Below are 15675 nucleotides of genomic sequence, written 5' to 3' on the forward strand. Positions count from 1 at the left end.
AGGGAAGCTCCTTCACACACGCATTGAGGTTTGAAAATACTATTTAGCTCCTGCTTGAGTTTAGAAAATGTGTCTGCTGCAAAACTGTGTGGCAGTGAGGAACTTCAAGTTTGAACTTCTGACATATGGGAAGGACATGAAGCATCCCGAACTCATTAAGAAACATCAGGACTTGAGCAAAGGCAGGTTTCCAGTCGTTTGTCGTTCGGTAGTAGGGGTCCAGGGCTGTTCTTCTCTTTCGGGAAAATTTCCGTTATGGTCCTCAGCTCAAAACGTTCCATAAAAACTTAACCCTTGATAAGCCTTAAAGCTGCTTTGTGATCAGAACTAATGATGGTTAAGTCCATGAGAGTAAGTTAAATTCATTTATGTCAAATTAGTTTTGACATTACTACTTCAGTAGCACATGATTTTTTAAAATCTCCCAAAGTACTTGCCGATGAAAGTAGAGAAAATAAACATGAGTTTTAAACACTACATTTTCATAGGTTTTATCAGTTTGTCCAGTTCAGCCTTTTGGCTCTACACATAATTTTCCAATCACTGTTGCACATCATAGCAAATTCTACCGCACATTGTAGTGATTTCATCTTTCCCAACTTCTCTGAAAACACCATGCTGTAGTTGTTTCATGTGGACTATTCCTAGGAGCTAATTCTTTGTCACTTTAAACTTGTCAAATAAATGACAACTGAGCTGTATCAGTCGTACCAGTGACCTCGTCAGGAATTAAGGAAAACTGTCCTTGGCTTCCTTGCTTGGTTAGTAAGCCAACTGTGCACCTTTGTTTTCATCTTTTATTTTTGTGAAGAAATTCTCCTGTTAAGAGGTATTTCATTTTACATTTTCTGAATTCTCTTTTCTCTTTTTTAGAGAGAGGGGAAGGAAACAGAGAGGGAGAGAAACATCCATGTGAGGTTGCCTCTGGCACGCCCCCTACTGGGGACCTGGCCCACAACCCAGGCATGTGCCCTGACTAGAAATCGAACCGGTGACCCTTTGGTTCACAGGCCTGCACTCAATCCAATGAGCCACACCAGCTGGAGCTGAATTTTCTGACTGTTGCTTTCCTGTGAGTGAGGAATACCGTGATGACTGCCTAGTCTGGTAAAGTGGACGTGGGCAGTGTTCACCTGACACAGGTGTGGTGTGACTGTTGTGTCCGTTCATAACAAAATAGCTCACATCCCATGGCACCGTCACAACTCACTTGAGGTCCAGTGTCCCTCTTCTTGGTTTCGCGTGTTGGGTGTGCAGGGTAATGACAAAATCAGATATTGCGGTACTGCATGTGGCCCCCGAAACACTGGTGTGTTCCAGCTCAGTCACTGTGGTGATGACGCTGCCCAGCTAGTCTGTCGTGGGAAGAGACTGTGGAGATGAGGAGTGCAGCCCTGTTCCAGGGGGCCTTTGTGGACCCCGCAGTTGGAATCGCACAGAATTTTTACAAGCCATGGGGTGTCATTGTTTTGACTTCTTTCCCTCTAAACAATTAAGAATGTGAAAACCTTTTTGTGCTTGGAGGTTGTGTAAAAAGAGGTGGGAGACTGGATTTGGCAGTCTCGGTACTGCACCCTCTGTGACGTCCCAAGAGCTTCTCTGGAGTTGGTTTACATGCTGGGGGCAGAAAGAATGGGCTGAGAGGGGCCCGAACACGAAAAGGCACCCCTGGAGTTCTTGTTGCTGGTTGGTTCGGGTGGTTGGGTTTGCTCTTTGCTTGTTTTTGTGTGTGGGAGTGAGTGTGTCCGTTCCCTCAGAGTCTTACTGTTGGGCAGGGTAGCCAGCCTTTCACAGCGTCCTGATTCCATATGAGCTTGCGTTTATAGCCCTCACAAAGGGCCGAGGATTATACTAAGTGCTGTTATATTTTCCTCCCATAATTTTTTATCACATGTGGGTGCATCGTTTAAAAAGTCAAACAGTATCACAAGAGTTATTTAAAAAAATCGCCCTGGCTGGCGTGGCTCAGTGGATTGAGTGTCGCTGGTTCAATTCCCAGTTGTGGCACATGCCTTGGTTGTGGGCCAGGTCCCAAGTAGGGGGTGCACAGGAGGTGACCATACATTGATGTATCTCTCCCTTTCTTTCTCCCTCTCTTCCCCTCTGTCTAAAAATAAGTAAACTCTTTATTAAAAATTATCTTTTTTCCCCCACCCAGTATCCATCTCATCTCTGAATTACGTGCTAGGATGCTGCCTTCATTGCTTAGGCGTGCTCCCACATTCACTCCCCTTCCGCAGTTCCAGGTCATGTGCCCTATGGCCCTCGAATGCGTAGCGCCTTTCCTTCCTCCTCATCCAGCATGGTTAAAAGCACAGCCTTGGTTAATGTGAGTTTTCGGTCATTATTCCCTAAGTCTGGCTTAATTTGAGAAATCATCTCAGTATGATCATGTGTGTACCCGACAGTCCCCCTCGTCTATCTTTGTGTGCTATGTCCCTGGTTTCGTGTGTCCCGTGTCCTGTGTCCCGTCGCTTCTCCGCATGGCTTAATGCCATGTTTCGCGGAAGCCCGTTCTCCGGTCGTTTTCTGAGACAGCGCAAATAAATCTGCCAGACCTTCCGTGTCGACAGTGTTCTTTCCTAGAGTGGCCGCGGGAGAGGCCGGTGCCATTCTGAGTTCCATTTCTTTTATCAGTGTTTCCGGCCTCCAGAAGAGTTTGCCTTCTCTCTCTGTGTCTGACGTTGTGGAATTCCTCAGCGTGCCGTGCCTCAGAGGGAACCTTGCACCGCGCACTGTGCGGACCCGGGGACAGAGTCCCATCCTTTACATGCTGCGAAAAAATTCTTTTTTGATGAAAGGAGGTGGTTATGGATTACATGTTCTTCTGACACTTCTGTTACTTGGATGTTGGGCTTCGTGAGTTATTTCTCCGTTTTCTGTCATCTCAAATTTGTTGGCATGCTCCTTGGTTGCTGTAGTTTTTGTCTTTCATTGTAGTTGAGTTTTCAGAGGAGTGGAAACTGATTGGGGTGCAGCCAGCCCACCGAGCACCTGGCAGGTGGTATCATCCTGTTTTCTCATCGGGACTCCCTGTCAGCCCACATGTATCTGTGCCTTGTCCGTCAGATGGACTTGGGAAGAGATTTATCAGACAGTGGGGTGATCGCGTGGTGTGCCTTCATCCCTAGAGCAGGCACTCCTCCCTTCTCGCCCTTGCAGGGGACCATACAGGCTCTGCCGTGGCACCTCCACCCTCCGGCCTCTTGTGTGGTCCTGGCCCCCATCTTTAGCAAGTTCCTGCTTCTGCTGGGCAAGAACCTGTACTTTCTCTCATCGGCTCTCCTTTTATCCTTGGGGGCTGTACATAGTGCGAGAAGAGAGCTTTAAGATGTTCACAGCTTATTATTTTATTCCCAAAGCAGTGAGTCTCTTTGCCACCCTTTTTCCCTCTTTGGGTGCCATGAGGTTGGCAGTGTCGTCAGCCTCCCCGGAACAGGATGTGGTATGCTGGCCTGAGGCGGCCTGCCCAGGGCAGGCTGCAGCAGGATTGTGTGCCCCGTGGTTCCAGACGTGACTCAGCAATGGCTGCGCTCTGAGGTTGCTTTGCTTACTAGTCACATCACAATGTGACTTGACGTTGAGCTTAAAATCAATTAAAAATTTTGGACTGACTTCTTTCTTCACTGATTTCTTTTACCTGCCCCCCCCACCCCACTTCGTATGTTCTTTTTTGGTTAAAAAGGGCTTTACACTTACCCATGTTTAATAAGTTTCTCTTAGTTTCTTCATATCAAACAGTTTTTGAACATTGATTCTCATGTTTTCTGTGCACTTTGACAGCGTGTGACATCCTGGTGAATTAAATGTGGTAGGGCCACTGGCCACATGAGCTGAGCTCCCAGCTCAGCATCAGTGCCCAGCCAACTCGTCTGTAAAGCGATTCTTTGCCCTGCACATGAGGACATGTGGTTCCCATTCATGACCGTGTCCTGAAAGCCATCCAGGTACAGGTTGGTCAGCCTCGGTTGCCTGGGGCTTTGCTCTTGATTAGGGCTGCGCACAGTTGTCCCCACTGGTGCTGCAGCGGTGCTGTGATAGAGTGCGCAGCCTGGGAGCTCCCCAGGCCTGGTTTGAGTCCAGGTCTGGTTGGCACGTTTACGGGCTCAGGGACCTAGCTGTCCCTCTGCAGAATGAGAACCAAACCTTGAGGGGTTGTTGTGAGGCAGCGGTAATGTACCTAAAAGCATCAGGCCCAGAGCCTGGCATGTGGTAGGCACTTAATGATTGGTGCTGCCAGTGACCACGTTTCTGTCTTACACGGAACGTCGGGATGCGAAACGGGTGCTGCTGCTGTGGCAAGGCTGGGGAGAGCGAAGACTGCTTTCCGTAAGGAGCCCTGAAGGCCAGAAGGGCCGTTCCCTTCTCACGCGCTGCGCTGCACTGCTGTTCTCGAGCAGAGGCTGCACAGTGCACGAGTTTGCCTTGCCTTCACGTCCGGTCACACAAGGGGAATGTTCACGAAGGACAGCACTTCCTGGAGGTCACCGCTGTTCTGCCAGTCTGTGACTGTGACACAGCCCAGAATGCCTTGTGACCACACATGGTCTGATGGAAGACTATTGGACAAGGGAGGGAGAACGTCATAGGAACAGCCGTTTCAAGGTCTTTCTGGCCAGTTTGTCATTTCTGTCTTCTTTTGCAGCTGTGAATTAACTAGGATGGTTAGTTCATTCTCAGTGTGAAGCCTGTTTCTTTTGACCTTTTTCCAAAATTATGTCAGTGTGCTCTAGAGTTTGTACCTGACTTGGAAAGGCTGTGCTCTTCAGGCATCTTGACTGTGACATGTGAATACTCTAGTGGCCGCTGTCACTTACCTCAAACTGGGTGACTCAAACTGCATGTAACTTGCTTTCACTTAATGCAAACTTGGGTGAGTTGGACTTTCCAAGTCTGCCTCCACTGCATGTGAATGGAGAGTCCCTTGTCGAGCTGGGCAGTTTCCATACCATTCCTTACCTTCTCAGGACCACCCTCCTCCCTGCAGGTTTAGGGGCTGAGGAACGGTGTCTCTCATCCCAGATCACAGCCAGGCTGATCACCTCGTGTTTCCCCTTACTCTCCAGTTTCTTGTCACTTCTTTCTCACGCTGACGCAGACTTGTGCAGTGGCCTGCCTGTTCCAGACACTCAGAGTCTCCTGAGTGCTTGAGACAGGAAACCCTCTGTTCGGGACCCCCATGATTTTCTGATCCGACTGTGACGTTTAGTGTGCTTTCTTACCTGCATCCTCTCCTCCACGTGCGCGGGTGTGAGTACACACACGCTCGCCTGTGCACACACAGAATGGACACCTGGATCCAGCTGGGTTTTCCTTGTCTTTAGTCCTTCGATCTCTGACAAGGTTCCTGGCCGGTCTTGATGACCATCATTATCCTCACTACCTGTCTTTTTTCTTCCCAACCCCCTGTCTCACATTATTTAAAAAAAAAATCTTAGTAAAGTAAGTCGTGCTTTGCATATACTTGCACTTCAGTGCAAGTACCTTGGAGTTTTCATAGTGAGAATTGGTAGAGGAGCATGCTACTGGGTTTAACGAGGACTAGTGAGCATAGCGAGGCTGGACTTTCTTGATTGGCAGTTGACTTTTTTAATGTAAAAGTAAAGTGGGTGATAAGATTGTGTCTCGCTCTGCCCTTCTTAACGCTGTATTTGGAGTTAGCCGAGTGTGTGGGTGGGCATCTGCTTTCTAAGGGTCATGTATTTCTCAGGCAGCTCGAAGTTCCAAAGGCAAGAAGCCGTAAATTGCATCATCTGATACCATAGTACAGCCAGAGAGGAAGAGAACGTAAAGATTAAGAGTTAAGGAGGCAGAATTCTGGTTGATTGGAGGGGAGAGGTAATGCAGTGTGAAATCTCTTAGGGGACACCTTGGATTTAGAAGTGGAGCGAGGGCAGAGCTGCGCCGTCCTGGGGGCCCTGAAACGGGGTCCTGGAGCCTTCCTCTGGGCGCGTCACTCTCCAGCCCACCTTTCACCTTGTTGACAGTGCTCTATTCCAACTGCAGGCGTGATCTGGGCGCTCACTGGCCGTGTCTTCGCGTGGTGCACCGACCCTGTGGTGTCCCTGGCTTTGGTCTTGTCTGCACTTGCCTCCGCCAGCCCGCGCTTCAGTCGCCTGCAGATACTTGGCCTTTGTAGGAGAGCAGCTTGTGTTGAAAGTGTACTTGCTACAGCTTGAGAGTCATCTCTGTGTCACCTTTTCTCTGTTTCTATTCAGAATTGTTTCTTTATGTTATTAAACTACATTGCTTAATCTTTATGTAGGCATTTTAATGTACGTTTATCTCAATGAAAGCTCCCTGGTGCCCTTTTGGCTTCTGCAGCAAGCCCGCAGTGCTCTGCTGCTCCTTCCTGCCTGGCCCTTGGTTCACGGGCCGCGTGCCGTGGGCCCTCTGACCCGACTCCCAGTGCCTCGGAAAGGCTTGTTCTTCTTGTCGTCAGGACCTTGTACTTGCTGTGAATTTCCTGAAGCCACTGGGTCTTTCTGTCCTCTGTGCTTGAAGGCTTAGTTCTCCTAGACTGAAATACTTCTTGCTTCTGTGTCACCTGCTACACGCTCCTTATTTCTGAAGCCTCCTGTGCAGTGCAGTCTCTTCTGGCCAGGCTCCCTTCCAACAGAACAGGCTTGGAGTTGTCCCCTTTGGTTTCTGTATCATTCTGTGTATTTCTCTCTCTTTGATGTATTGTATTCCTCAAAGGGGAGGGACCATCTGTCATCTTACTCTGTGTCCTCAGTGCAGTGCACGCTTTCCCAGTACCTGTTGGTTAACATAGTGCATATCAAATGGAGCTGAGTCCTTTATTTTATCCTCTCAATAAAAGCTGAAATACCAAAGAAACGGCCAGGTGAAACTGGGAAAGATTCTGGGATATCTTGTCAGTAGAACTTGGTTGCGTCTGACATGTTCTTTGAAAGAAGTAGTTGCGGAGCAACCACCATGAAACTGGCTCTGGGTTTGCCTCGCTCCTCCCTCTGAAAACCCGTTGTCTCCAACGGGCACTCTGAGGTTTGGCGGAAGTAGTCTGGCCCCTGGGGGGGTGGCAACTGTACGAGATGGACGCCTTTGCTTAGAATGGAGAAGCAGCTGCTGTCTGGGCTTCCCAGTGCTTTGTGAGCTTTTCCTTAGTGAGAACTTTTCCCGTAGCGAGAACTGCATTTGAGGGCCAGCTGCTACTTCTTCTCTGTGTCCCATGTTTCTGCCTCTCCGTGTGAAAATTATAGCGCGAGGCTGGGCATTGAGCTTTGCCCTTGTGTGTGTGTGTGGGGGGGGGTTGTGGCTAACTTACAACACTGAGAGGCGGCTTCCCTTCAGAGTGACTCTGTGTTCTCCTATTTATAGATGTCTTTTGTCTCCTGTCCCCTTCCTAGGACACACAGTTTTCAGTGTGCCAGGTGAGCCACCACCAAGCCCAACAGTTGCACATTTGGGTCTTGTCAGACGCTGCCCAGCTAAGTCCCCGCCGGCTTCGTTCCAAGCCCAGGCAGGGCTCCTGAAACTCTGGGTGCCTGGACTCGGGCAGGAGCCGGGGAGCCGGAAGGAAGAGCCTTCAGCGGCTCCCTGCCCTCAGTACAGCTTGCTCCCAGGCTGCTGGTGAACTCGGCCGCTGCTGGTGGGATGAGCAGGTGGTTTTGACTCGGAGTGCAGGCCCTGAGGCTCAGTTTTCCTCGGGACTAGTGAGAAGGCTGCTCGATTTCTATAATACTTTAGTCAAACATCACTGTTTCCCAACATGCTGGTGTGACTCAGGCATTTCTCTTCATAATATTTTTTGAATTTGTTTGTAAAATGAAATAAATTCCCAGAGAAATGCTTCTATTTCTACATTTGGATAGGTGTATCTCAACCAGGAGAGAGCCATTCGTGGCCCTCTTGATTTAACATCTAGGCTTCTTCAACTCTAGTTTTCTTGTGGCCTACTTTTTTTTGAGCTGAAGAACTAGCAGTTATTTTATATATATATATAATGAACACGATTTTTCATGGATGTTTCTATAGTAGAAGAAAGGAAAAATGTGTCCTGTAACTTCTCCCCACTTGCACTTCACCTCGCGCTTGTGTGGAGAAGGTGGTCAGCTGCTGACTCCGACTCTGGAGGGAGATGGGGGGGCTGTGTTAGCGCCGGGGGGAACCCTCGGGTCTTAACTGTAGCCGTCATATCATTAGAGCCGTTGGCCCAGCACAGCAGCCTCTGGCCTCCTGTGACTTTTTCTTAAACTTTACTGCAAGTGTTTCATGCCCTGCACTGCCGGAGAGAAGAGCCCACTCCCAGAGCTCTCGCCGTCCGAACGCGCCTGGCAAGGTTGTTTGTTACAAACGTCTTTATTAGAAGTGTTAAAAAAACAGTCACCCACCTCAGTGCTTTTTTGACAGCATGGGTGGCATGCACTGTCCCTGAAGTCACGCGTTGAATGCCACTTGCCAGTTGCTGTGCGAGGAGTGTGTGTAACACATGGGACTCCTGTGGGAGGTCTGGCTGGTGTGAATTGAAGTGTGCTATACGCTCGTGAAAGACCCTGCATTTTGATGACTTTGTACCAAAAGAATGACTTGCTAAAATAGTACTGGCTGGATATGCGAGGTTAAATAAAATACACCATTAACATTACATTGGCAAGTTCCTTTTGCTCGTTTGATGTGGCTGCTGGAAAGGGAGACCTGACCCGTGGCTTACCTCGTGGTCTGCCTGCTCTCTATACTGGACAGCCCCAGCCCGGGTGGTGAGTGGAGCCAGCACGTCCTGTCCAGAGGGGTCTCTTGGCTGTGCTGCAGGGGGGGGGGGGNGGCTTGAACTTGGTCAGTGTGTTACAAAATTTGTGTTACAATCATGCCCTTCAGAGCATATTTTCAAGAAATAGTATGAAAAATTGTAACACATGCTGTTGTTAAGTCATCCCGATGTGTTATCTTAGGTAGAAGCAGCTGCTTCTATGTTTGTAGTTTATACCCCAGACCTTCAGGTGACTGCGCCTATTTGAACTAGAAATATCTCTCGCAAGTTTATTGCAAGACTGGAGTGTGATGGCAAATATTCACTTAGGCTTTGGAATCTTGGGGGTCCCAGTGGGGCCAGTAATGGGACGGTGTAGATTGAAGCCGCTCCAGGGACTCTCCAGGGCCCCAGGCCGTGAAGCATTTGCTGTTGCTTTCTGGAAATTCTTCCTAATCTTTACATGTTTATTTGGTCTTTGAACCTTTTTCCCTCTGCCCAACCTATCCCGGGTGCAGGTACTGCACAGCCGACAGCAGCGTGTAGACCTGGGGTTGTTCTACTCGGGCAGAAAAGTTGCTGAGTGTAAGTAGAGTTAATTTATATGGACAGGATATTTGGAATTTTCAGTTTGTTAAAAGTCTTTCCTTGTCATTCCCACAGTTTGATTCTCATTGTAGGTAGGACAGTTAGCAGTTTCTCTCTTCGGAGTTCTAATAGCTTATCCGTTAGCATGTTTGTGGTGCCATTTTTCTCTGGGCCCCTGTTGGAAAGTGTTATAATATGTTCTGCTTCCGTCCTATTGATAGAAACCCCACTAGTATCAGCTTGTCCACAGGGAGTTTCTGAAATAAACACAGTCTCATGTTTGCATAGCGTGGCCTTTCCTTTCCGTCTCGTGGCTGTGTAGTACTTACTTAGAATTGCCTGTTGCAGTTCACTACAAGTGGTCAGCAGTGGGCTCAACCCAAGGCAGCAGCTGCGGCACCCTGGGAGCTTGCTAGAGACGCTTAGACCTAACCCCTGCTTTTCCAAGTCAGAATCGTGCATTTTAACATGACCTCAAGTGTGACCTGTGCCCCTGAAAGTTTGGGAAGCACTGGCCGGAAGCTTACTGACTTCGAAGGTGAGCGTGCTCACGGTACGGTCGCTTCCACTTGCCGAGTGCCTGTGTGTCCTGGCTGCCTTGCTGGGCCTTTCTCTTGGCGCCATGCAGCCCATTTACGTGGGAGGATAGAGGCTCGGAGAGGTGAGGCGACTCTCCCGCAGACCTGTTTGGGTGCGTGACAGTCCTGACACGGTCTGTGGAGGTGGCATTTATCCGCTGAGAGCCAGCACTTGTGGGCGAACTCCATGAACCGCACAGCCGGGCCCCTGTTGGCCACACTGGAGGACAGCGCGTGCAGCGGCCCTTCCACAGAGAACGTGCTGTCCTTGTCACTCCTCCTGCAGGTGGTGTAAGCACATCCCCTCTCAGGTTCCCCTGTTCTAGAGACTGAGTGGCACCTCTTCCTTCAGAAGCAAAGGGCCACTGTCTGCGTGCTGTGAAGTAAAGGTGCCACGGCCCAGGTTTTGCTTCTGAGAAGGACGGTATTTCGGTAACTTTAGATGATCTGTAAGTAAAGCAGTTGATGAATGGGTTTAGGGACCCTTCCGTCCTATTTTACACACATTAGGTGGCAGTTCTCACTTGGGACTTAAGTTAGGGGGAGGCCGAAACCACAGAAACCACAGCCGCTCTCTGTGGCCTCAGGCAGCAGGCAAGCTCCCCAGGGGCCCACCCGGCTCATAATCTTCAGCCCTTTTGGAGAAAAACCCATTTTCAAGCAACTGAATCAGATACAGCCATTGGATCACTTTTAAAGTATACTTATTTTTACTGAAAACGGGCTGTTGAAATTCTGACTCCATCCAGTTTTTCTGAGTGTAAGAGTAGGTATATTTTTAAAAGGACCCCATTTTACCTCAGGGTCCCGGGCAGTCGAACCGTGTGGCTGCAGTTCATCAGTAGCTTGTTTCTCTCTCCGAGGGCGCAGGTAAGAGTGAGGGCCCAGCCAGGGATCGCTGATGCGCCAGCGAGACTTGTTTCCAGTCAATTAGCTGTTTGGCTAAAAGAATGCATAATGTTTGCCTTAGGACTCTACTGTGGCTGTATTTTATTTTAAGTTTGTAGTACCCAGTTTAAAGCAAATGCACTGTGGAAATGTATATTTCCAAAGTTCTGTCTTGAACAATGCTAATATAGAAAGCAAAAGCAGTTAGGCACTTTAAAAAGACAGTTGCTAAAGGATTCCTCTTCTTGTGTTTAAATAAGTATGCAACCTGGAGGCGTGGCCTGGGGGTGAGCAGGGTGGCTGGCCTGGCAGGGGCTCTGCTGGCACACAGCCCGGGGTAGTAGGGCCGCCATGCAGTCTAGGGCAGGCCCTCAGGGTGCAAGGCAGCTCTCTCCCCCACATAGATTTGGGAAAGAAGCACCTCCATTTTTCTGTTCTGATGGCCCTCAAGGCCTTTTGTGCACTCTGCACCCGGCAGGGGTGGGCGCAGGGAGGTTTAGATTGATTGCTCACAGCTCGAGGAGAACTCTGTCGTGTGGCCATGCCAGCCTGCCCAAAATGTTGGCCCTGTGGTCTAGGCAAGGGTCTGAGGAAGAGCGACTGGACCTGGTAGGAAGGGAGGTGACCTTCCTACCAGGAAGGAGGAAGAGTGAGCGGGGTCTCCTGTTTCCTTTGAGTAGGGCCACTCACCCTCTTCTGTGCAGGACGGGAGAGTAAATACTTTAGGCCTTGCGGACTGCATGTGACCCTGCCACTTAATCTTCTTTTCCTAACACAGTCCGCACTCTTCAGGGCTTGCAGGCTGTTGCCTGTTCCTGCTCTTAGCTCACTACTGCTAAGTACTCAGTCTTTGCGATAAATCCATTATTTAGTGCGTTACCCCTGTAAGGCTGACGTTCCGGAAGTCAGGTTTTACTTGAGGGTACACACACATGACTGTATCTTGACCCATAAAGTAGAGTGCTGCTTTATCCGCGGTTTGTAGGCATCAGTTTACGTTTGATGTGTGTGATGATATCTTGTTTGTAATTAGCCAGTAGTTAGGGCTCTGTACCAAATTCCTTTTTGTGATTTATTTCTTAGTATTTTTCATTATTAAAAGGACATGCTGCTTTGGCCAGTGTCATCCATGCACCAGAACTTGATCCTGGGCCAGGCTGCCTACAGGAGGCCCAGTTGATGTTTTTCTCTTACATTGATTTTTCTCTTTCCTTCTCTCTCTCTCTGTCTCTCGGTATCCCTCTCTCTCAGCAGTGGAGAAATGTCCTTGGGTGATAGCGGGAGGGGAAGTCATGCTACTTCAAGACTTAATTTTTTAAAAAGGGTTTCAGGCAAACTTACTAACTGTGTATGGTTTTTTGACTTCAAATGGAGGGACCATTAGAATATAAGAAATTTGGCTTATAGGCCAAAATAAGCACATAGTGACCTGATAATGTTGGGACATGGGTGTGTGAAAGGCACTTTTAGTACCCCTGGTCATTTTAATACGGCTTTCCAGTCGGTGACTTTGAAATATTTAAAAATAAATAAAAGGAACTATTTTGTCATTCTGTACATATCTTAGGATCAGAGCCCCGTGATCAACTTTTTTTTTTAAAGATTTTATTTATTTTATCTTTAGAGGGGAATATTAATGTATGGTTGCCTCTTGTGAGTCCCCTGCTGGGAACTGGCCTGCAACGCAGGCGTGTGCCCTGACTGGGAATCTAACTGCGATCCTGTGGTTCGCAGGCCTGCGCTCAATCCACTGAGCTACACCAGCCAGGGCTCATGATCAACCTTGAACACAAGGTGGACTGACATGAATGTTTGTTCTTTATTCTTTTTTTTTTTAAATTTCAGGCTCTTTTTTATTTTTTGAATTATATTATATTTTTGTTTTATTTTTTATTTTAATTGTTGTTCGAGTATAGTTTTCTTTTATTCCCATCCCAGACCACCCCCCAGTGCTCCCCACCTCCCTCCCATTTCCACCCCCCTTAATGAATTATATTTTATTGATTATACTTACAGTTGTTCCCATTTTTCCCCCTTTGTCCCGCCCACTCAGCACCCCCCACCCACTCAGGCAATCCCCCCCACACACTCACTGTTCATATCCCTGGGTCCTGATGAGTGATTGTTCTTGAACGTGGTTTTCTGCTTCAGCTAACTAGACCTGCGCACCTGTGTCTGCCTGGAAGCGCAGTGGAGGTCGCCATGCGCACAGTTCGGGGCAGCCTGGGCCGGGCCTTTTGGGCGGGCAGCCTGCTGAACGGAGCTGCTGTAGCCCGCAAGCTGTGCTGCTCCACGGAAAGAGTGGTAAAGTGCGTGCACTCCCGACGGTGCGTGCACTCCCTAGGTGCCGTCTGAAGCGCGCGCGCGCAGATCCGTAAGCAGATCCGTAAGCCGAGGTGCGCCAGCAGAAGCTCTGTGGACGGTGCGACAGCGGGACTCTGCCCCAGACAGGGGCGGCTCCTCTGCCCTCTCTTTGTGGGGTGAAGCCTGCTTTTCCTTTCCTCTTTGGGCGTTATCTTTTCATAACTTTTTGCCTTTTATTCTTCGTTTCAATTTTATTAGAATAAAACAGCACCGTGTTTTTTTTGTTTGCCATTTTCCACAGATATGAAAACCAAAAAAAATTTGTGTGTAAGATTTATTTCTACTGTCCTTTTCCCCAAAGTTCCTTTCTTGTCACGTGGATAGGGATTGTCTTTGCCATTATTCGCATATTTCTGTAGTAATTGCCTTAGTCGTGAAGTCGGTTGCTCTCAAGTTTGAAGCATCCGATTCTTTCATTCACTACAAAGGCTCTGTGCTCCCAGGCACTTGTCCTGCTCCTCCTCTGGGAGGAGAGAGGTCATGAATAGTGTGGGGGGTTGCTGACTGTGCTGGAAATCGTGACATTGCTTTTCTAACATGTTCTGTGATGTCTTCTGTACATAATTATTGGCCTAATCGTAAGGAGGTCAGCGATGGCTCTACTTTATATTGTGGGCCCCTGCTTTGGCTCGTTCCAGCAAGCTTCATGGTGAATGGAGTTACTGGGTGTGGCCAGCCTGGCTCAAGTGAACCTGCCTGGGAGCCTCTGGCCCGTAACTGGGTCTTGGTTCTGTTGCTGTTCATTGATGTGAGCATATGGCTAATTATGTTGCTTTTGAACCCCTACTGTAACACCACATTTCATAATAATTTTTTACCTACAATGTGTTCCCTTTCTGAGCCTCCTTAAACCTCTGCTTATGTGTTAAATGCTGCAATCGTGTATTTAATAGTGTATTTAATAGTGAAGCCGTGCGAAGTGGGTGGGCCTCGCGCCATGCCCAGGTCACCGCCATGGCACACAGGCTGCTCTCCTTCTGTGTCCCTGGGTGGGCTGGTGTGACTGGCAGCGTGAAAGAGTGTTGTCTTTCATTTTTAAAAAGACTATTTTGAGCTGATGTTCATAAAAGTATCTATCGAGAGTATATTCCTACCTGATCTCCTAACATGGGGGGATTTAGCAAACTATATACTCGTAAAAACGTACCACCCATAGGTCACAGCCTTTGGAGCTTCCTTCCTTTTACCCAGGCTCCTCCAGCACAGGGTTTGAAGTGAGCGCATAAGTTATTGTACTAACATGCCTTTTGGTGACAGTGGTAATGAAGGCCACTTCACTAGGTGGGTATGAAGCTCCAACTGGTCTGCAGGTTGCAGTTTTGGGGTGAATGGAGTAAGTATGTATCTTTCCAAACCCTGGTTCAGGATTCTGCGGTGAGCATCTTTGACAGATAGGAATGACTTTTGAATGGTCTTAATCAGACCTTGTGTCAGAACTTGTGTCAGAACCCTAATCAGAACTTGTGTCATCTTGTCGTCATAAAGAGGCTTTTGAGATTGTCTCATAATGGCAGCTTTAGATTACGCAGTGGCCCCTGTGTTTTGTATTTCCAGGTATAACCAATAAGGAGCTTGTTTAACTGTGTGACTTGAAGAAAATGAAGCTGTTTTTCACCGCTGAGGAGGGGAGGGGGAGGAGGCAGGGGCAGGCGGGGCCTGGTGGTTTCAGCTTCGTCCAGTGTCTTTCCTGGTACCTGAGAATGAGTTTCTCTGGTTTTTCAAAAATTAGGTTCCAGTTTTTCAGTTTTTTTTATTAAGAATGGCACAGGATTTGCTATTTATGACTTTCACCTATGGAAGTGCTGTCTGTGGCTGAAAGTGTGGTTGTTGGTGGTTATTGATTTATTTAATTCTTTAGTGTTCTGATGAGGACCAGATAGATACTTAGATCTCTGTACTCACCATTTGTTGTTGAAGATGTTAGTTCTGTGTGAGAATGTGTTCTTCACCCTTAAGAAAGAGTTTGCTTTCTTCCTCTCCCAGCAGAACTTGTTAAATTATGGATAGAATCATTTTGCAGGTTGAAATTCCAAGTTTTAGCATTTTTCAGCATTTTCGAGTCAAATTTTTGTTATCAATAAAAGCTTTTTTTCTGAGAAGGAAAAAATGCCTAATTTTACTTACTTAGAAAGTATTTCTAGGTTCCGTATAAAACATTTTACTTGTGGCATTTTCGACTGTAAAGTGAACTGAAGTGAAAATTAATATGTGCAATTGAAATTTGATTTGAATGCTCTCTGCGTTCTGTTTAGACCAGCATGTTTTGGAAGTTTGATCTCCACTCATCATCCCACATAGACACCCTTCTGGAACGAGAAGATGTGACGCTGAAGGAGCTGATGGATGAGGAAGATGTTTTGCAGGAGTGTAAGGCTCAAAACCGCAAACTTATAGAGTTTCTGTTAAAAGCAGAATGTCTCGAAGACTTAGTCTCATTCATTATAGAAGAGCCACCTCAAGACATGGATGAAAAGATCAGATACAAGTAAGAAATTCGGTCTTCTCTTTAGGGTGGGACTGAAGTGAAGTGGGGGTAGAATATTTATG

General features: G+C 47.9%; 1 protein-coding gene and 1 pseudogene across 20 annotated transcripts in view; one reads left to right on the plus strand and one right to left on the minus strand.

The window, feature by feature from the left end:
- LOC118998408 (protein mago nashi homolog) overlaps nucleotides 1-10715 on the minus strand; it is a 37334-nt pseudogene extending 26619 nt beyond the window's left edge.
- Nucleotides 1-15675, plus strand: part of PPP6R3 (protein phosphatase 6 regulatory subunit 3) — a 122576-nt gene that overhangs the window by 39253 nt on the left and 67648 nt on the right. For 19 of the 20 annotated variants that reach the window (XM_037062540.1, XM_037062544.1, XM_037062549.1 and 16 more), the window contains exon 3: nucleotides 15381-15613. In XM_037062540.1, coding sequence (XP_036918435.1) covers nucleotides 15387-15613 — 227 coding nt within the window. In that variant the 5' untranslated portion in view covers nucleotides 15381-15386. Of the gene's footprint in view, nucleotides 1-707; nucleotides 762-15380; nucleotides 15614-15675 lie in introns of those variants that run through there. The other variant, XM_037062543.1, reaches the window with a different exon arrangement.

This window comes from Sturnira hondurensis, unplaced genomic scaffold (assembly GCF_014824575.4).
Source record: "Sturnira hondurensis isolate 20B ecotype Veracruz unplaced genomic scaffold, ASM1482457v3 Scaffold0014099, whole genome shotgun sequence".
In the NCBI taxonomy this organism is placed as follows: Eukaryota; Metazoa; Chordata; class Mammalia; order Chiroptera; family Phyllostomidae; genus Sturnira; species Sturnira hondurensis.